Genomic DNA, 23,253 nt, shown 5'->3' with positions numbered 1-23,253 from the left:
AAGGTGGGGAGCAGAGCAACAGCTCTGTTAATTCCCAAGGCTACTTATTTTGCAAAAGAAGATACTTGAACTTTTCTAAAGGAAGTCACACATTTCCAACAGGGTACATGTGTTATAATGATATAATTTGCTACTTAGAACTGGGAAATCATTTTAACTCTCATCAAGTGTATAAAAGTGTTATCTTTATGCATTGTTTTAGTTGTTCAGATTAATTTAAAATGTACTACAAGGATGTGCAGAATTTTGAATTCTAGTTTAGTTTTTCCATAATCCATGGTATCTTTTGCATTTTATAATAATAGCCACAATATATGCTTCATACTTACAATACATACTATATGCTCATAGCAGTTATTTTCTAATGTGAGAGATTCCTCTTCTCATTTCTGGACATGTATCTCACAACACAAATAAAGAGTTGTGCATCCTACCTCAAGCTGAATAGATGTGTATCTCCATCATTCATTATCACTCCACATTAGATTTAAATGCTAGGCCAAAAATAATTTGTACAGTTAATGCTGTTAAATAAAACCTGCACTTTTTATTCAGACATAACTATTTTGAATCTCTCTTAATTCTATTTTCATAATCCCCAAATGAAACAATACTTTATTCTATTTTAGTATGTAGGATGTAAGGAAGTTCAGAGATTCTGTTTCCCGATATTCATTGACAAAACACACTCAGCATAAAGAAAAGTGGATTGCCAAGACGTATGGTAAACTACCCTTAGAAAAAACCTCCTGGCATTTATTACATCATCTGGATTACACAGGTGCATATCGATCTTCTCCTATATTTGGAAAACAAGAACTGCATTCTCCATTCAAATGCTTTTAACTTATTTACAGCTAGATCTGGAGACTTAATATTTATCATCACAAAGTATAAAGCCAAATGTGCTTTTTCTTCAGGAGCACCAAAGATTAACAGATTAGAATGTGTTCCACATGTCCATTTTACTGTCAAGAGAATATTAAAGAAGTTTTCCAGCTTCCGCAGCTCAGCCAGATGTCAATGGATCCCACAGTGAAGCAAAATTGGCAGAGTAGCCTTCTCATGACCCCGGCATTGTTTTATCAAGGATCAGTTTAAAAGTATAAAGGGCCATTTCTTGCTGAGATCTGTAATGTTTTTCAGCCCTTTTCCCCTGCAATTACACAAAAGTGCTGACTTTGTTGAACTACTGATATGCAGTAGTATTTCTTATGACTTCTCTCACACTGTGCTGTAATTGCTGTTTGTGTTGGCACAAGAAAAGTACCACGTCTTGTTTCCACTGTACATTTCTGGACTCTGGTTTCAGTAACATCAGTGTAGGATATTGTACTGGGCATATGTTTTGTTGTGTAAACATTAACTGGCAATTTACCCTGTCAATCTCCACAGTATGGCCTCTAATTACCAGAGGTTGAGGGGCTTCAGATGGACATTTTATAAAATATTTACAGTAGTTATGCTGTTCTTTTTTTTCTTCACTAGTATCTGTGCTCTGAAAATCATTGCAAGGAAAAATAATACAACAACATCAAAACCCATAAAACAAAACCCAACAACAAAACCAAATGTATTCATTCTTGCACACCTCATTCTCTAGAGGAACTAAAGACTAGGTTCCCAATTAGTTAAGCAAAAATTATGGCAATATTGCAGTAGACATTATGGTATAATAAGGTACAAGATATTTCTGTTTTCTTTCAATTTGATTATTCCCTTTTACATCTTTTGTAACAAAAAAAAATAGCGTATTATTTCTGTCAGTACTTTTTTTCTTAAAATACATTCTCACTAAATAGCCCCTGAACTTGCAAACAGCTATGCACATGCTTAATTTGATTCAAGCCTCAGACAAATGGTCTGTTGGTAATGTCTTGTTGGAAAACCACAGCATCTACTGCAAGGATTTAGAACCAAGGAGCGACCTCTCCTTAAGAGCTCTGGAATATATGTTCTAGACATTCATCTATATAATTGCAAGGAAGTAGAACTTTCCATTTTGTGCTAAAATATAACATCCCGAGTAGAATTCCAGGATGGGATTAAACTGTTAATAATTACAGTAATGTGGCCAAAGAAGATGTAATCAAATAGGGCATCTTTTTGGACGCCATAGGCAGAGTGAATCTTTATTTCAAATAAAGTTTTCACCATGATTTTCATCATAATGCAGGAAACTAAAAAAAAGTGTGAGTTTCTCAGCTTCTACTATTCCATTATAACTGGATCAATTTTGTAATATTCATCACATTGCAATACCATATCACATTACAATACCTCCAAAAGAATCTTCCCTTCCAATACATTGACTAATTAATTGATAGCTAATAGCTAGGTGGGAAGCCAAGCTAATAGCTAGGTGGGAAGCCACAAAATGTAATGTCTTGCAATTTTTCCCCCCTTATTCTGAATAAAGTTTCTTTTTTTAAAAAAGACAGTTGCAAATTGCTCATCCAATATATCTGCCAAGAGTAAAGACAGAACTCTCCTTTTTTAAAAAAAGGCATTCAACTTGGCATCTTATCTTTTGCTACAGATGCACATTTTTATATTGCCTTCCTGAGTCTACTTATATTCTGTTTGCTCAGTTTATTCTTTAGAGGAAAAGATACTACATCAAATTAAAAATTGTTACCTATTGTTGCAACTCTTAGTGCAAGCAAAGTCTTACTGTTATGAACAAAGATCAGAGAACAATCTTTCTTTCAATAACTGTTTACTTTATGAATTTGAAAGGACTCTGTGTTAAGCAAATCACATCATTTGCCTCTGACAATCTGTCACCACATAGCACTTACACTAAGCAACAAAGGAGAAAAAAACTAAATAAACAGGAAAATATGCAAGCTGGCAAAAATTACGGAGCATATAAAACTATCATTCATTTATCTTTAAAAATGATCAGAAAGTTTTTACTTCTGAAAGCCTGGCTGTTTCAATTTATACTGTAATATTTCAAATGAAAAAAAAAAAAGATAAATGACAAATGAATTGACTCAGGAGACCGGTTCAGTGTTGCTTCAGCACAGCACATGAAGAAAAGATGACTGTCATACTTCAAGTACCACATCAGCTTTGGTTTCTGTCTTAACTGAAGAGTCATCTTCAACTAATTCCACTGATGCAAATGGTCACTTGTTCTCATATGGCTACAAAGATCCACCCAACACACTCATTTAGAGTGAGTTCAGGAACTTCAGTCTGTCTGATCATAGCCTCTCCAGATTTTCTGCAGTTTAATCTACCTTAGGAAACACCCTGAGGGCTTGTTTCAAGCCACCCGATGTAACTCAGCAATAGGAAGTAACTCTCCCTCCTTCATTGATTGCTTCATTTATTTTGGTTCCGAGGAGCCATAAATATGCAAGAATGGCCAGAGGTTTAGTTCCACCCCCTCAGCACAGCTGTCTGTAGAGCTGCCCAAAAAGGAAGGAAGCATCATACTGTAAACACTGCGCTTCCCTACTGGAGACACTGGGATTTGTCATTTCCCAGGACTGCTCCTGCCATGGTAAACTCCTCTGACCCTTGCTTGGGTCTGAAAGGCAGGTTCCATGCAATACCCTCTTTTTCAGGCAGAAACTAGAATAGACACACTCACAAATCGCAAGAGGTAATGAAAAGAAAAAATAATTTCCAAGTGGGAAACACTGTAGTGATTCTGTCCTTATTTTACACTTGCTGTTGAACTTTAAGAAAAACTACTTCAGGGTAAAAAGGGAAGGGGAGTAATTTTCATTGAGTAGAAAAATACAATGTCTAAAATAAAATGTCTAAAAGCCATTTATCTTCTTCCAGCTGACATATACAGTCACAACCTGATTAAAGTGCAATATGATTACAGGGAGAATTTCTAAAAACAAGTCAAGCAACTCTTACAGAAATAATTTATTTTCAAAAATGGAATGAGGAATTAAATCCTGAATAAAGGTCTGGTTTTAAAGGTACTTAAAATAATATCCTCATCAAACTTTTGAAACTTTTCTTTCACAATTGTTTTTAAAATTAGGTTGAAATATTGTATGTTATTTCTGTCACTGCATCACATACCTTTTTAGTGTGCAGCATGTAAGCTGAAAACAAAGGGAAAGTGAAAGGAGTAAGTGTACCACAGTCAATCAAGAAGGGGACTAGCTGAAAACACGAAGGTAGATACACGACTAGTGGAATATTCATTTGTTCTAGATTAGAAAATATCTAAAAATATATACCCTAGCATCATCATCATCATAAGTACACCTTAATCACAGGAATTAATAGGTGGTCTAATGAACATAAACCTAGTATTAATCTAGAACATGTCCGAGATGACTATTTTTAAGTATAGACATTGATTTTTGTGGTGTATTTAAATCAGAAATTTAGTTTAAATTGGCATGTTAGCCATGTCGGTTACAAGGACTGGCCAACATTTTCCATATTCAGATCCTATGGTAAGCTGATATAGCTTTGCCAATCTTTTACTAATCAAGCTGATATCCCGTGGGATGGATATCTGCCCTGAACTACAGTGCTGTGAAAAAACTCAGCCCAAACAGTTCAGCTTTTCAGAAGAACTTACACACCCGCTTAAATGTGTCATGTTAGTAAACAGGGATGGATTCCTCAAGTTCTCACGCCCCCGTGCCTCGAAGCAACGACATGCAATGTGGGGAGTCCTACCTTAGCTAGAGAGCTGGATGCAGGGCGGGGATGTTTAGGAAGACCTGTAACAGCTCGGCAGTGAGAGCCCCGGGGATGCCAGCAGCACACTCAGAGCTGACCAGAACCTCTGAAATCTCACCTCGGGAGACATCCTCGGACGGCCACTAGGAATGACAGCAAAAAAATCTCTCTTTTGTGCTGTTAAGACACAGGAACTCGTGCTCTTTTGTGGCTATGTATGTATATGACCCATAAACTAAATGGCTTCAGGGCTGGAACTCGGTTGTCCACTGTGTGTAACGCTTGCCACCGTCCCCGGCACAGCCTCGGCCAGGGCCAGGTAGTGTTCCACTGAACAATTTCTGGCACAGTCTGGGAACTAGCACCATTTAGGGATCGTTCATAGTTGGCAGCCTGGAAGTGCTGACCTTGTTTTGGAGGGTAAGAATTTGATTTTATGGATGCAAGCTTTATCACATCAATTGGCCTTAGTGCCAGAAAGGCCAGGAGGTACTGAGGCTGGGAACACTTTAAAGGAGTGATATAGCAACTGTAGGAGTGCAAAGTCTATTATCTAAAATAATAGATGCAGTCTCCTATCTAAAATTAACATGACAGCTGATGAGAGAACTCGATGAAGAAATGCACGCTGTGGGAGGGGTGCTGAGAAGGGAGAATGGGATGGGCTTGCAGGGATGGAGCAGTTCTGAGAGGAGCAATTCGTGTGAGCTACTTATCTGTGGAAATCCAATTTCATTTGTTGTGAAAGTTGGAAAGTGTGTGAAAGACAAGCAAGACACCATAAAATCAAAAGGGACAGGTAACAGCTGTGGAGAACTAGCTTGTCTTTCTGTGAATGAGAGAGTGCCTATGCGAGGCTGCGTGAGGCACAAAAAACTACCTTCAGGTCAATGAAAACTTCATTTTCCAGTCATCTTGATAATGTAGGCACTGTTTTTCAGGAATTGAATCAAAAACTGTTGTGAAATAACAGTTATCAGTTCAATTTCTGATAGCTACAGGCAGTCATCTCATCAAACCTACAGCCAGCCATGTAGTCTCATGTCAAAAAAAACCCCGCCAATACTACCTTTTTTATGCATGCAATCCAGTTGAGGCACAACAGAAATATGCATGAGGAATTTGACACCAATGTACCCTCACCATATTTTTTATGCATGTTACAGATCAGTGACTTCAGTTTTCTAGTGCTATATTTTCACAATTCCTAAAAGTACTAAATATTTATTTTAAATTGGGCTTAGCATTTTGAAAACTATTTTATACTAATTTGTTCTATAAACACCTGAAAACCTTTTTTGAAAAGCCTTCTTACATTTCCAGCATTTGGAAGTAATTTGTTTCTAGTCCAAAAAAATGAATGTCTGTCTGTAACAGAAAGAGCTGGATTACTGCCCAGTCCACTTCAGAACTGGATGATGCTGACTCTTAGTCATTTAAATAGTCAAGTTAAACAAGACACAGTTGGGATGATAAAAGGAGATCTGTAAAAAGACTATTGCTCTGGCCATGTGGACTTACAACTATCAAACAATGACTAGGAAAATAGTGAAAAAGAGGAAAAAATTAACGTAAGTGCCAGGGAAAATATTAGGATTAGGTGAATGTAGGAGCACAGTATCTGTTCACATCATTCTCCTTCTTGCCAGTGAGCTGCCAGCAGGATATTTACTCTGCCTAAGCACTGATGGAGGCAAAGAATGGCAAAAAGGCATTACAAAGGAGAACAAAGGAGACGGGAGGCAGACACTAACAGTCTGTATGGAGTATTATCCTCAAATGCACCTATTATCTGCTGGTTTTGTATCTAAATTATATTCAATGCTGTTTTGTGTGAGCCTTGTTTGCAAGCACAACTTTGCAAGCCTCTTACTAGCTGGCATAAGGTGAAATAAGACAGAATTGTCTTCTTGTATTCTATTAATACTAATTCCTTTCCCTTTTACAAACTATAGATCCAGATACGACAACTAAAGAATGATGCAGTGGAACAGAATCTGATGAAGACCGAAGAATCATTTAAAGTAAATTTTCTGAATCTGTTTATTTTTGCATGGGAAGATGCGCATTCAGAAGAGGAGAAGGATGCACAGTAATGAAAGCAATACTACAATGCCTGTTAGGTACTGGTCAACCAAACCAGTATGGCCTTAATGCTTCTAGATTTAACGAATCAGAAAATGATCAATGAGGCTGAAATTGAAATGTACCACCAACACTGAGGAATGAAATGTGCAAATGAAGGCCACTTACAGGATGGGAAGCTCAGAAATGAAAGCATTTAAGATGTGATTAGGAAAGCTACAATAAAACAGCATTCAAATAAAAAAAGTAGAATTATGCAAGGAGGATGCAAGCACAGAAAAAGAGAAAAGACCATAGAATATTTGGGCCAAATGAATTCTTTGTATAAATCTACAGCTTCAATGCTATTAGTACAGAAATTATTTTTGGCTTTAAGATAGAAAACTAAAACCACTTCAAATTTTATTTCTCTAGTTGCTGCAGTGATTTCTCCATTCATATTCCATTTAGACCTAGGGTGATAAATCTATATGAACTTGCAGACATATAAAGAGATACGTAGATTTGCATGAGAAATTCAAGGCTTAAAAATGTTTTAAAAGACAGTTGAGGTTTGACTGTAAGCCAAAGGGAAGTTGTGTCTACTGCTCCAAGTCAGGTCTAGTGAGGGAATTTGGAGACGAGAATAATCTATAACTGATGAAGGATCTCTTTGTCTGATTAGTATCCTGAAACAGACTTAGACTTGAGGTTTATTGGTTCAGTAACTAGGGTTGAAAGCTTCTGAAATTCAATCATCACATTAGAGGCAGTTAGAACAATGTAGATTTCTATTATTTGTTAATCATTTACAATATACTAAATTACATTTAAAATAAAAAACAAAAAACACAAAACCATCCAGGTTACCTATTGGGACTCTGACTGCTATTTCGGTATACAATAACAAATATATTCCCTTTCCTATCCTAAAAATTTTAAAAAATAAAAATCTTGAAACAAAGTCTACTGTTTAAAATTTTTTCTAGTAATAGGGTAACAGTCGTAATAATAGCAATGAGGAATTTATTTTTGAACTATCAGGCTATCGAGTTTTTCTGAATCATAGGGAGAATGGTCAAAAACTTTTAGCTCCTCAGAAATTGCATACTATGTACATCCTGCAAAAAGCAGCAGAAAGCAATAAAAATAGGGTTGTTACTTCTTTTGTACTGATCTGAGGAAAGAGCAGGAGTGGTACTGCCTGTTCATCTGCTTGCTTTCTTATTTTATCGAAATTACAGTCAACAATGTAAAATCAGTACGTATAAAAAGGAAAAAAAAAAAAACAACAGAGAAAATACTGGAAAACATCTCTCAGATTTTCACTATGAATGCCTGTTTTCATTTTCTTCCCATGTGTAGGTCTGATTTATTCATTTGCGCAGTATGTTTTTTCACTTACAAAAGTAACTAGCTGACTGCTCATTGCAGCAATATTTGATAAAACGCAAGTGTTTTTTTACTTTCCTAAAGCACACACCCTCTCTGTAAGTTTTCTTCACAGAAACCTTGCAGTCTTGTACCTTTTTACAATTCACCTGCCATTTTCCCCCTAACTTACCTGCTTTCAGATACACAGTCTTATTCACCTCTGTCTTGTTAGCTTTCAGTCTTAAACGATTTTACTCACTCTTTTCTTCCCTAATATCATGTACTCCTTCAGCTCAAACATTTCATTTTTTTAATTCCTAGCTTTACCAAAGTGCTATGTTGTTTCTAGGAGGAAAAGGGAATAAAAGTAAACAGAAACAAAAAAGCAAACGTGTTTTCTAAAGAACCTTGTGTTATTGCTAACAGCTCTTTTAGTTTGCTGACAAATAATTCCAAAAGTATTGTTTACACTTGCAAACCCAGAAAATACCTGGTAAGTGCCTAGGATAAATTAACTCCTAGAGAAATCCAAAAGTAGAAAGCTCTAGGAAGACCCTTATTTAAAAGGACAGGCATGTTGTAATAAACAATCTCTTGCTTTACCTAAAATTATGTGTATTCCTATACTCTTTCTTTTGATCCCAAACTTTTTCTTTGGATGTTTTAGAATATTACACAGATCTACACTTACATATTGTGCTAGCCACCCTGTTTCTCACAATGGAAATCTAACATTTGAAAAGTTTCATTTCTACAATTTAGAACAACCGCCCTTAACATCAGCATTATGGTATTGCAAATTATTCATTTAAGCAGGAAAACCTGGGACCCACAGGCCAATACTTCCACAACCCTGCTGATGGGTACTTTCCAGCCTGAAGAAATTCTGTTTCATAACTCCATTTGTTTCCTGCCATTTAGCCAACTTTCCACTTATTACATGCCTCCACGCCTTAATATTAACTTCCAGTGCAGAAGACTGTAAATTGTTTTCTGAAAAATCAAAGCATATGATGGCCACTATATATCCTTTGTCTTCTTTGGCAGTGACTGCCTCAAAGAATTCCAGCGAAATATTGAAGCATGACCAGCCCTTCCTGAAGCCTGTACAGCTATTCTCAGTCAAGCTGTGTTTTCTAATGTTTCCCTATCTGAACCTTGAAATTAGTTTCTGGAGATCTCTGTTAAGTCTTCTGCAGTTTCCTAGCATATCTTTGTAAACAGCAGAGGAAAGTAAACTTGTGAGGTCTGCTGAAACCTTTCCATTTCTAGGTGTTTCTCAAAATAGGAATGCAAAAATGTTAACATTTTTTCAAGATCCCAAAACATGTGCATGCTCATAACAGCAAGTCTTTCCTACCCTCGCATCGTGCTACATAAATTCTTCGGAGAGCCAGGCCATGCAGGGGAAGGGAAATGGAGTGTTACAGAACTCAGCTAATTTCACTGGACATGTATGTATTTTGATCACTTGCCCACTCATATACCTTAGCTTTTTTTAATCTCAAAATTACATTCTATACCAAACTTAAAAGCTATTCAGTTTCTAAACTTCAATTTCAAAAATAAATTTTAAATCTAGACTTCATAATAATAATTTGTACTTGTCTGATGCTCTTCCTCCGTAGATTTTTTTTAGCATTTCACAAACCAAAAGAGATGAGGCTTATTCCTGTTTTACAAATAAGAAAATTAAGAAAAGTGATGTGCACAGTGACATGCCAAATCAGGAAAAGACAAGCCAAGATGTTATGGTTCCTGCCTCCTGTACCTCATTAATTTCATACAATACCTGCCTATTGGCTTAAAAAAATCTGTCTGTAGTACAGTATTGAAATTTTAACTAAACAGTCACGACTATTTTTGCTCTGTTAAAAATTAGTTCAGATGTAAATAATTTCATTGCCAGGCAGTGGGTACCCCAGCACACCACCGATAATAAAACAAAATCGAAACGGTATTTAATGTATTATTCAAGCAAGAACTTTGCCAGCCCACTACATACAAGTTCATTTCCTCAATTGCTATATAACTCTCCAAACCCAGTATTTTTTGATTTGTGTTACAACAGACAAATACGGCTAGACTGCCTTCTTCAGCTAGAAAGTTCATATTCACTGTTACATGAGAAATTCCTAGCTCAGTCTAGCACAATGAGTACATGCAAGGCTTCACGCTTTTTCATGGTTGCTTATCTATCCTCGCTACTTTATAGCAGAAGTGTCAATTTATTCTACTACACTATAGCTCTGAATGATTGTGCTTTGCAGGGAATTAAAAAGACAGCATTTCTTAGAAATAAAGAATGATATGGTGTCTTTTTTTTTCTCTCTTGATACCATCTTGAACGTTCAATTTCAGGTTGCTAATGAATTAGACAGGAGTTGAGAGATGTAGATGTATGAGCAAATTTATGATCCTACCAATGGTCATTAGGAAGAAGTTGTTGAACTACCAATGATGAACATAATGCACAAAAGTCAATGGTAGATAAAGCTGGGAGACAGCTTTTAAATCTTTATTCAGGGCCTGTGCATACTCTCTGTTTTACAGAGAGAAAATGAAGGAGTTCAGATGTTGGTTAAACCTAGACTGTAGACAGATCAAAAGTCCTAAATTTTGATGCTCCAAATGGTTGATCATTTATATCAGCACATAAATAAATGTGTGTACCTGAATTAATGACCCTTTGAGTTAATCCTGCTTTTTTTGTTCTCTTTTAAAGTCTTTGTTTTGTTACCCAGCATGCTGTGAATTTTTTGTTTGCTGTTTCATACTTAGAAAACCAGGGAACCAAGAGTTTTTAGGTTTACTGTTTAATTTTCACTTATATTATGTCCTCATTTCTCTCTTCTAATACAGCATTTTGCAACAAAGCTCATCTAGTTTTAAAATCTCCCTTAATTTGTGGCCCTGTTCAAGCAACCATTCCAAAGATCACAGCCCAGCTATAGTTTTGCATTAAAATTATGAAAAAGGGGGAATTTCAACATAAATCCAGGAGAAAACTGCTGGTTTTAACCTTGTATCTCTTTGGAAATGAACTCCAAAGAACAAATCAAGGCAAAAAGCTCATGAAAACGAAACCAAAGGAAAATGAACTTATGAGTTTTTACAACATAAAGTTTTGTAAAATCGTACTTCAAAAAAATTTTCCTGTTGCTTCTTTTTAAATCAAGAGATTAAACTGTGACACGGTTGTATGCATAAGTCCATAAAAAGGTAACAAATCACCAGCAGAAACCCTAGAACGATTTGTACGTGACTAGTATACACAGGTGTTTGCTTTCCGATTCAGCCTCCCACCATTGCTATCCATACCTTCATGCCATTTTACTGTCATTCCTTTTTATCACTTCTCTATTCTATTCAGCTACTCTAACTTACATGGCTTCTAGCCGTACCTACTAGTCATTCACTGGGATAAGCTAGCATGAGCCCTGCATCCTTGCAGACATCTATTAAAACAAGCTAGACAAATCAAAGGCAATGGAACTGACTGCAGGATACAAATGCTAAGTGAATCTTCTAGTACAGAAATATTCTTACAGATTCTGTATTTATCTAGAAATTCATCATTACGGGCATAGTCTTTTAGGTCAGTTAGTCACAGATGTACAGGTCTAAAAACTTAAGAGGGGAATGGCAGTGAAAGTAGTCTGACACATAAAAGAGACGTTTTAAGTTCTGTCAGACAGCAGACACCAATTCCTCAGGCTGGTTTCTGGACTCTTTTTTTTGACCCAACAGAGTTGCCAGTGCAGAACTGTTGTACACCCAGACACCAAGAAGTGCTTCCCAGATCTAACACGGTAGCAACATCTTGCATCTCTGCGAGACAAAGCCTCCAGCTGAGCTCCAAGATCAAAGCACACGAGACCCGCTAACTCTCACAGCTGCTGGGTCTCCCAGCTCAGCACCCACTCCACTACCTGCCATTCAGAGCCATCCTTAAAGCTCCAGATATTGGCTGCTAGTCCTTCTTCTAGAGACTTGCCTGTCCCGAGCAGCAGCAAGGACAGACTGCTCCACAAAGGAAGGCAAGTGAGGAGCCAAGAGTTCCCAGCTAGGCAGGCAGTGGCGGCAGCCTCACCGAAAAATGCCAATAAGTGTTGAATCATTGATTCAAGATCAGATCAGGACTGACCACGGTAACCAGGATCGGTCACAGACCACCCAGGTCTGAGGCTAATCCAGTAAGTCAAGCCAGAGGGTGAGAATCGGGGATATGCAAGACTGGGAGCAAAGTGCAACTGCAATGCTGCTGCAGAGTAGTTTAGGGGGGGGCCAAACACAAGAGCTTCAGGTTTAAAGCCACCGCCAAGTGAAGGATGGGGAGCCCCCACTGAGGGTCCTTAGCAGCAAGCAACTCCTGGACGAGAGAAGTTAGCAGCAAGCTGGCCTCCAACCACCGTCTGAAAGGGGTCTTGGCATCCCGTCACTACAGGCAAGCTCAACAAGCCACAAACAGCAAATCCTGTATTTGAAAAAAAAAAAAGGACAAGCTAGGTACTCGCATCTAGGAGGTGGTTTTGGGTGGAAAATTCAGCTCACCTAAGGCTTCACATGTAAGATCACATGAATCACGGAGGAGGGAATTTTAAACACAGTCTTTTTTCAGTTGTTTAACTTAGGCTCTACCATCTCAAGCTGCTGGCCATTGTGAACTCTATGCCTGTAACACAACGAACCTTGTGAATTAATAAACCATGAACTTCAGCATCTATGCTCAGATTCCTCTCCTGGCTCTGGCACTTAAAACTTAGCCATATCAACACTGAATGCCTTTGTGTGAGCCTAGTCCTTACTACGCAAGTAAACTGGATGCACAAAAATACGCCAGTTGGTTAGTCTCTCCAGCATGCACCAAAGGGGCTAGAATCTGTTTAGTTAAGTGATGAAGGGAAGAGGTCAGTAGCCAGCCGTTTCTATCTGGATTTAAAAAAAAAAAAAAAAAATTTATTTAATCTTTAAAATTCAGGGGTCTTAAAGACACTATTAAATATTTTAAACTCTCTGTAAGGGGATATATTATAATGTTTGTAATGAAAACCCGTATTCAGAAATCTGGATTTTGCAGTCTGAACCTTGAAAGCTTAATTAGAGGCTTGATAAATTCTGTTTCTGGTACTAAAGTGTGGATTTTATTTCAAAATTCCTGTTTTCTGGGAAAAGGAAGCACTAATAAAAAGTAATTTCATTTGGCAAATCATCAATCTCATTCACCTCATTGTGTCCATTAAGGTGGAAATGATTACACAAGGTGGTAAAAATCCTTGCTCCCCCTAAGTCATTAGAGTTTTATGCTTGTTTTCTCTAAGTTGGGATTTGATCCCAGTAGTGCAGGGATCAGTTTATATCAATGAATTACAATAGCAATTTGATTTTGATAAAATTCTATGGGATTACCATGGGGTTTTTTCATTCACTGAGGTATCACTACCGGCCAAAACTCCTCTTTGCCTTTTAGCATATTCTTTCTCATGTTTGGATATGCGCTATGAAAACAAACAAAGCTATTTCTGGCAACTACACAAGCTATGCAAAAAAAAAAAAAAAGAAGAGTTCTGTATCACTTCCATTAAAAAACTTCCCCTTTCTCACCCGTTCTGTACACGCTATGGGAGTCAACTGTCAAGGTAACAGAAATCTCCTCAGATCAATGGTCTACCTTACTGGGGCCTCTCCAGCACAGAATTTTCCTGACCCATCTTTTTACCCTTCCTTGGAGGTCTGTAACAATTTCCTATAAATGTTTTACTACTTCTTTTAGCTACATTTTGTGTTTGTCACATTAGCTAACGCACATATGTAATTTTACTCAAAATACCACAACCTCTAACTAGATTGCCACATCACTTCCCATCTTCTGAATTTGTCTCTTTGGTAAATTGTATACTCTGATATTTTTATATTAAACCATTTAATCAAGAGCCAGTCATGTTTCTACTTGAAATGTTTACTGTTTTGTTCTGAAGTATCACTTCATGTTCCTCACATTTTTACACAGATTCTCTTCATAAAAGAAAGTTAATTTCCTTTCTCTATGCAATGCTTTCTATCTATATTATTCACTTCAACAACCTAAAAAATTACTTATCCTTCAAAGTTGGCTAATCTCTCTCCCATCTTTCACTACCTATCCTTTTGCTAAAACAACACACATAAAACTGAATACTAAAATTACAAGACTACTTCCCTGCTAATTTCTTATACAGATACGGCCTGTCAGTTCTAGATGACTTTGGATCAGCCCCAAACAAAAGAAAATATTTTGGGTAGTATAATCCTGCATGGAACAATGTGATCTGTATAAAAAAATCACTTACTGAATCACCAGCACCTCTTTCCACTCCTAGGAGATCTCCCATCGAAGCAATGCCTGAATTAGTGCAGAGTTATTTGTGGCTTTCCAGCTGTCAGTCATTAATTCTTAGGAAATACAATATACAATACAATAGTACTCAGACTGAGGTTGTAGACTGCAATGTCTTCGCAAGAGTGTAAACTGCCTGCTGAATGCTCTCGAAAACTGTTTTCAAACAATAAACGTAGCCCATTATTTCTATAACCCCTCAAACACATTTCACTCCTGATGAAATATTGTGTTGGTCGCACAGACGGGAATTGCATCTGTGGAGAATCTGGTCTATGAAACAAACGGCTGAGTTGAAGACAAGGGGTTTTACTCCAGTACTTTGCCATTCAGGTATCTTTGGCAGACAGGAAAGCACAGGCAAGCCTGACAGCAGGGGCTAGAAGTGACCTGGTGGGCACTCTGATCCGCTGGCTGCGGCACTTTACCATTAGAAGTTGTCCTGTTTTAGAAAGAGTATTGCTTAGCTATCATTCACCGCTAGCCACCTTGTTTCTTTGACCAGAAGAATTTCTGCAGCAGAAATTGAGCACATAGGGAAGTTTTCTGGTGGGTCTCAGGCACCCCTGGCTTCCCAAAAATCTGAGAAGGCTGCAGAGGGATTTTTGTTTAGGTCTATTGCTCTCTTGAATTTAACACGTTAATTAGCCTGAACTGCACATTAGGTACCTAAGAGCTTTTTTCCCCTTTAACTCTTACGTAGTTAATTTAAGAAGTAAATAAAAAGATAGGAGCAGGAGGTAAACCTGAAACAAGAATCACTTACAACAAATCCTGGGGTTAACAAAGCACAGCCATCATTCATTGTTTAGTAGGCACCATGACAGCAATTATTTTAAGGAAGGATTTGAAAAACAATGCTTCAAGTATTTTTATGGCGAACTCCTCCCATGCTCAGGAGTTTTCATGCTTTTAGCTATTACAGCTGCAACTGAAGCTAACTGTGAAATTAGCAATTTATTTATCCCATGGTACATACACACACATTTGCAACAGTAAAAGTAAGGGTCAACAGTGAACACTGTGAATAAAAGTTAGAACCTTTTTTACCTTGTCATTCAGTATTTTATCAAATACCCGCAGAGATTTGCATATTGAAACATTTCCCTATTCCTTCTTGTTATTTATATCACTAATACTGTTAACACACTGCTGTTATTTTTAAACAACATAATACGAGCTCTGCCAAAATAAGTCAAGACAAAGGAAAGCTGACCTTAAAAACTGCTGCCTGAATTGCAAGGAAGCAGAAGATGCCATCAAATATAAAATAGAACAATAAAGGCCTACGATTTGTAAACAGCTTTTGATTTTGTAACATTTAGTAAAAACAGGTCTCCTTAGGAATGCGTGTACACATTAAAAAAATTTTCAATATTATATCTTTACAAAAACAACATTAGAACTTGTAGTCTGTTTCTTGTATTGTGTCCTATTCTTAAAAATATTAACACAAAGGGATAAATATCTCTTATGGAAATTAACTATTTCTGATTATTTAGTCACAGATTTGAAAGAAGACTAAATAGGATATGAAGCTGTTGCTAATCTTATTTGGAAAATTTAATTGATAAAAAAGGCATACCGAAGGGGTGTTAACAGTGATAAAATTATCTAGACCACTCTGTGTACATAATTACCAATAATTTAGATTTATCCATCTGAAATCAAGCTGTAATTATGCATTATTCTATTTTATATTTAGACACTTCTGTAAAATAGACAGTTTAGTGAGCAACGAACACAGAGATGCTCCTATGAAAAGTGGAATCTGAGACATCAGAAAATAATCATATTTTATCTCCCTCATTTATCCAAAATCAATGGAATATAATTATCACCGGTGTTTCTTAGTGATTTTGCATACAACTGAAGGTAATAAGTAGATAAGAATTGAAATTTTCTTGCAAAAGCAACAGCAGTAATACTTGTAGACAATCCGATGTGTGAGCAATACTTTCTGAAAGTTTAGTGACTGACTCTTTCCCTTTCTAGTAATTTCTTTAAGGCTGGAATGTTTTACAGTTGTGCATTTGAATTAAACTAAGACTACCACTATCATATCTATAAAATGAGAACCTGAGTTACCTGTATGGCTGTGAGGATATTGGCTAATGCCTGGCCATATGTGTCATGACAGTGAACAGCAAGAGCACTCAGAGGAATTTCTTTCATAACGGCTTCCAACATTCTTTTCATGCTTCCAGGAGTCCCCACACCAATTGTGTCCCCCAGAGAGATTTCATAACAGCCCATACTGTACAGCCGCTTAGATACCTGATTAGAAACAGAAGAAACATGAAAAGGTCAAGATGAAAGAATACAAAATAGGGTCAAGAACATACATTGGACACAATTCTGTACAGGTTTCAGGCTTTGACCCACCGAGGTAGACCTATGTATCAGAAACCCTCTATTCATTCTTGAAAATTGTCACCCAAGAAGAACGTCACATAGATCCTCTTATTTTAAATTTATAGTTCTGCTTCTGTACACAGAATAACTAACCCAGCCAAATCCATCAAAAACTTGCTTGTTGACTCTCCCCCAGAATCCAAATAAGCAAGATTTTACACTATGAATTAAGTTTCTGTCAAGTCCTTTCCCAACATTTTCCTCTCTCTGGGGATTTCCCAGCTGTTTGGTTTTCTCCATGTAATTTTCAGCTTACAAGTTGTGCAGGGTAAAGACCTGCCCTTTTGTTTGCTTATTACACAGACCCAAGCACATGGCTGAACTATGACAATAAATAATTAACAAGAAGCCTGATTTTGCTTTCTGTTGGCACTGAAAACATCAACGGAAACTGAAGTTTTAACATGTAGCTAATATTAATTTTGCTTGCTTTTAAAGAAATCAAACATTAAAACACTGACAAAGCAAAACTGTAACTTAATTAATATTCTAGTCTAAGTTTTAAAATTTTTCTTAACACCAAACAAAACCTTATACAAATAGTTCTCATTTACGCAAGCAGCGCCCTAAATGTTTCTGCAATTATGTCTTTGAGGAGCTTCTTGTATGAGTAAGACATTTGAGGTCTGGCTTCATAACGTTTGTATAGTGAGAGACATACACTTGGAAGCACAAAATTATGTTTGCACCAAAAATATTGCTTTAGAAATTGAATGTAGGATCTTTCCATCTTAGTTTTGTTGAATTTATTTGGAAAGGGTTTCACCTTATTTTCAGCTGCTGAGTATGTTTGTCCCCTTTAGCATTTCCCACTGTGTATCAGCAGTCCCGAAAGGCCGCTCCACTGGAATGGAATCCCAATCTGGGAATTAACAGTTTAGAAATGAGAAAATATGACCCTTTTCCAAGAGATCTTCAGTTGCACTGCACTCTGCTGTTAAAGCAATTCCAAGATTTCATCAGTGGGATTGCTGTGAATATGTCTGAGAAAGCTGACAAAGTGCTAGACGAAAAGTCTCGGAAGTGCTGGATGAATATTGCTGTTCACTTAATTCAAAGAACAGCTGAAAAAGAACTTCAAGTAGTCTGAATCGTCCTGCTTAAAGCTTGGAAATGCTATGACTATTGCAAATGTAGTAAAACCCTTTGTGCTTTAAAGTCAAAGAGCCCCTGGTTTGTATCAACATAAATTTAATACACGCTTCAAGAAAGGGACATTCACCAGACTGCAATAAGGGATTCTATCTCACAGCGTATTTTTATATCATCCACACATGGCAGGTGTTTTAACTGGACTACTGCTGTAAGAAAAAAAAGTATCATCTGCAGTTAGTGGTGGATTACCTCTAGTTAATTCCCAAAACTCAGTGTTTGTTTAAGATCAAGATAAAGGAAGAAGACGGCATTTTTTTCTCACATTCTTTTCAATTCATGATTCAGAGTTTTTCTAGATGACCATTTTAGTGATGACAAAGTGATCAACTGCTAGAAATCATACTGCATTCACTCCTTCCCCATGCTCAGTCCTTAGGTCTTTCAGCTTTCTGAAAATAAAATTCTGAAAGATGAAAGAAGAGAGGGGGGAACTCTGCTAACAAGCTGAGCATCATCACCGACTTGTCATAATCTAACCTTAAACTGACCTTTAAAAAGAGATCTATATTTAATTTCAAGAAGAATGTGCATGCTTGGAAGCTGAATGGGAGTTTTTCATACTGAATTTTCTGTCCTACCATAGTAGGAGGCAGCCCATTAGTTACAGTTTTGTAAGTTTTCAATGTGGATTTTTGGGAGGAGGGCAGGGGAGAAGAGAACACGCTGTTTTGTCAGTGTAATCAGGATGTGATTACGAGCTTGCAGCTTTGTTGATTGAACAGGGTTGTGTTCTGCACCACTGAGCAGTTTTACTATGCATGAGTCCTGTGCTACTGCCCTTGGGAACACTGCCGTGACACCAAGCATTGATCAAAACGGGAGTTGGTGACCCAGCACTGCAACCCCTCAGGCATGTGAACAATCCTACTGCTGGAAATAATATCTAAAACTATACTCTTAAACTGAATACAAAAGGTCATAATTGAGTTACATGATTTTAAGCAAATATAAACATAAAAACACACTGCAGTCCTTGTGCTGTAAGGGAAACTTTGTAATAATGCAACAGCATTCAAATAAGAATAGGCACATTTTCCGTAGCCTGATCAGCCTGTGTGCTGGGTAATATTCATATGAATTCACTGCTCGAGGTTAGAAGGAAGCTAAGGAGAGAAAAAAGCAGACAGAAAGATAAAAACAGCCAAGTATGTGAGTGGAAGACAATGGATAACACAACTGGCTTCAGGGGTGTTACACAGTGCTTCCAACAACTTACAAGTCTTGTTTGCCTAAGGTTGAAATTCTCAAACCACAGGATGATAAATGGTTAAACATTGACTTCATTTCAAGAAAAAGCAGAGTGATAAAAAAGGACTCTGCAGTTTATTTTAATAGATGAGAAATGTGGCTTTTTTAATAAAGAACCATATGGATGTACCAGATGGATTCTAGAAGTCTGAAGGCATCTGAAGTTTGCATTCACTAGATAACTATGTGTAAAACAGTTACGTACCTAGTAAGCTAGAAATGCATGTAGTCTTGTTAATGAGCCACCTCGCCTAATTGGTTTTGCTTCAGTTAAAAAATCTTTTGCTTAAATAAATAAATAAAAAAATTGGTTGCTACCATTGACTGCAGAAGAAACAGTTCAAACCCTTCAATAATACCTGCCGATTACAATGCACAGTCAAGGGAGTCACACGCTCCCATCCCCAGAAAGACGATGACCAGAGAGGTAGCTCTCTGAAAGGCTTTAGCAACACAGCCAGTAATTTTGGTAATTCTGATTCAGCAAAGGATGAGTACATGTGTTTATGTAAAATCCATTAACAGCTAATCAGATGCTTCTACATAAACATCAGTGCTTGCTGCATCAGGGCCTCAGTAACTTCAGCGAGGCAGCTTTTATTCTCCAACACATACACAATGGTGTACAGCTACACAAGATGACACTTATTAGGATGAAGACAGAAAATTAAATATCTGTGTGAGCAGAAGTTTGCAGGTTTGGAACATTAAGTAGCACTCCCACTGGCAAACTGAAAAGGAGCTCTTCTGTGCAAGGAGAGTAGTTAAAAAACAAGCAACACATGGAAAGAAGCCTGTTGGGGAACACGATATTGCAGTAAGCAATTTACCAACAGCACAGCCGAATCTGTCATCACCGCTCTAACTAAAGCTGTGTCACTTCTAACTTTCACTTCATATTAAACCCAATTAATTTAGAAACACTGAATACCTTCCAATTTAGTTATTTTTTTCAAAGAGTGTGAGTATATGTGGCTGCTGTGGGAGACGTATTATCCCAAGTTCCATCTGGAATGTATACTAGAAGATGATGCAGGAGAACATGACCTGAAAGCCACACATGCAGAACACAATATATCAGACCAATGTTGACTAGCTGCTAGTGCTACAAAGGAAAAAAACCAGTGGTTTGGAGATTCTGCTAGATCACCAGAAGTAGGTGATTACGTGTAACAGAGAAGACAAAGCTTTCTCCAGGAGGAAGGCCAGCGTGTTCTGCCTTGTGCCTCTTGAATTCTCTCCGCTTTCTTCTCTACTGTCCATTTCAGCTTTCATGCCCTCTTTGCCTTCCTGCAAAACTTAACACTTGCGTTTCACTCAGCTCTCTCTCTTCTGGAAAATAAGGCTGGACTAAGACACTGTCTTTCTCCTTTATCCTAAATGGGAAACGGGGGTGGGGAGGGAAGGTGCAGCTTATTCCACCACAGCAGTAGAGCCAGTTAAGTAGTAGGAAATCATGTTGGGGATGAGTTTTGGTTCATGTGTCAATCACATGACACTCGCCAGAAGCACAATATTGTAGCAGTGGCTCTACCAGCTGACAGCACAGTCTGCTTACGCCAGTATAAAATGGATTTAAAGGCAGATACCCTTTGCAAGGGGTTGTGCTGGAAATCATCTCGTACAACATGGTCCACTGACATATGTGCTCGAGTCTATTTCCTTAAGCATTTCCTTACCTTCTTCTTGGAGGAAATAGCACATAATATTTTTCTTCAAGACTGATAACAATCAAAACATACTATTTTCCTTAGACTTGACTGCATATGGTTGAGTGAGGTTATACACCCAGTTTTAGTATTAGCTATGTTTTGTGTTTGTTTTCCTTAAATTTTATCAGTTAAAGATATTTTTAGGACTACGTAGAGAACATTACTTATAGACATTTTAAAATGTATTTTTGATTCATTAAAAAGACAAGCCAGAAGTTCACTCTTACTTCTGCAACTTTAGCTGGTGTGATTTTTCCTTCGTATGGGCATCCCAATGCACATGACACATACCTACAATAAAAAGAACAAAGAAAGATACTTCTGTTTTACCTATGTGTACCTGTATCCATCCAAGTTACATAAAAAAGGTTAAATATAATTTCGCATATTTAAGCCAGTGAATGTAGAATAAATATTCGAATGAAAAAATTACATTAGATGAAAACAGCAGGTTTATCAATTTTCTTTTTAAATTACAGAACAGAGATTTATAGCTGTATTTATGCTCAGTGTATGTCACAAGTTCTAAAGGACTGGCAATGCTGCCAAACTAATGCTGCTGCAGGAGACTTCCATTTTTCTTGGTATTTCCTTCTGAAGTTGTAAGAGCCAGCTCAAGTTTTGCCTTGTCTGGCCCACACAAGGTATTCAGAGGAAGATGTAATTTTCTTCCTTGTGCCAGCTACCCAGATCATAGAGAGCAACACATGAACACAAGCAACTTATAACAACCCCACCATCTCCTAAGTCATTAGAATTGTGGTGAATGGGATAGCTTTCACCCTCTATCTCTGTACTGGCATTTCTGTCCAGTGCCCCAAAAGAATTATAGCACCACTGCAAGCTGTAGTTTAAGTCTGCCTTGGGACAAGAAGAAACCGAGAAGCCAGACCCTGTCTCTCAGCAGACATTGGCTCCACAAAGCACAAAAATTGAAAGCCACAATCAAGTCGCCATTGTTCAGTCTTAATGCTGTGTTAGTGTAGAATTTGGTTTAAATTTCCTTTTTCTAATGACGGTTAAGAGCTATGAAATTCCAATTAAACTTCGAATTGTTTATCTTAAATTGATTAGGAATAGGATTAAACTAACCAGAAACAGCCACTCAAAAATCAAACTAAGTGTGGCTATAGAGGGATTTACAACAGATTCAGAGGCAGGCAGAGCCCCGGTCCCAGTGGAAGGCTGCTCAACTGCTTAATAGAAGAACAAGAGCCTTCATCGATCCCCCATCATTCCCTTTCCCTCAACACTGAAGGATATAATGTAAAACTAGACACTGTATAATGCAAACGGGATTGAACAGATGCCAGTTTGTATGTAGTCAAGGTCCACAGGGTAAAGGACGTACTGTTTCTTTGCAGTGGAAGGAGAAACTGATTGACAGAATGTGAAATTAGGATGAGTAACAGGCAAAAACAAATTGTGAAAAAAATTACAACATTTTAATATGTAGAACATATTCCATCCCTTATATGAAGGTACAGTGTTGGCACACTGGAAGTAGCAGTAAGAATGAAGCAAACCTTAACCTAAAAAGAACTTGATTAGCCCTGACAAAGAAATGGAAATTAATTTTGTTTCCACAAAAGTGGTTGGGTCCATTACATCCTGCTCATAATTTTAGTCCAGATGCCTACTAGGCATGATTTCAATTATCTGTATGCCATTATGAAAACCAGGTTTTTGAAACTTGGCCATAGACTTCATTAAATATCACCTCCAATTTAGATGTCAGTGTTTAAGTTTCAAATTTCTAAATTTTCTTATCTACATTAAAGATTTAAAAAGTAGCTACTGTTAACAGTTAAACACTGCCCTGCTTCTCAGTGACACATAACTCAAAAACAATTCAGGATCATTTCCTTAATTTTTTTTATGCATATGCAGTTTTTCAAATGAAACCAAGCATGAAAAATTTCAGACCCAGAGGATTGCTTTTTACATAATAGTAGAGTGCCTAGAGCTAGCGAATACACAGATTTTTACTGAAATTATTTTGCAACATCAGCCACAGCACTTGTTATGAAGAGAGCAAGAACACTACTAAATACAAAGTAAATGCAAAACATACAGTACATATGTGCACATTCCCCTTAATTACATATATCTTTACACGTTCCTAACAGCTACATACATTAGATCAAGAAGACGTGCATTTGGTAGTGATAATGTGGCATGAATGACATCTGGAATGGGGTAGGGCAAACAAAAGTAAAAGCAGGCCAAAAGGTATCTAGA

The 23,253-nt window shown here is 37.3% G+C and overlaps 1 protein-coding gene across 2 annotated transcripts in view; it reads right to left on the bottom strand.

Annotated features, from left to right (window-relative positions):
- The window catches only part of HMGCLL1 (3-hydroxymethyl-3-methylglutaryl-CoA lyase like 1), an 87,873-nt gene that overhangs the window by 21,803 nt on the left and 42,817 nt on the right, over positions 1 to 23,253 (bottom strand). For both annotated transcript variants that reach the window (XM_049819408.1, XM_049819409.1), the window contains exons 6-7: positions 21,240 to 21,303; positions 16,571 to 16,759 (exon numbers count right to left, since the gene is read on the bottom strand). In XM_049819408.1, coding sequence (XP_049675365.1) covers positions 16,571 to 16,759; positions 21,240 to 21,303 — 253 coding nt within the window. The remainder of the gene's footprint in view (positions 1 to 16,570; positions 16,760 to 21,239; positions 21,304 to 23,253) is intronic.

This window comes from Accipiter gentilis, chromosome 16 (assembly GCF_929443795.1).
Source record: "Accipiter gentilis chromosome 16, bAccGen1.1, whole genome shotgun sequence".
In the NCBI taxonomy this organism is placed as follows: Eukaryota; Metazoa; Chordata; class Aves; order Accipitriformes; family Accipitridae; genus Astur; species Astur gentilis.
The sequence above is the reverse complement of the archived record's forward strand: the minus strand, read 5'-3'. Positions and strand labels throughout refer to the sequence as shown.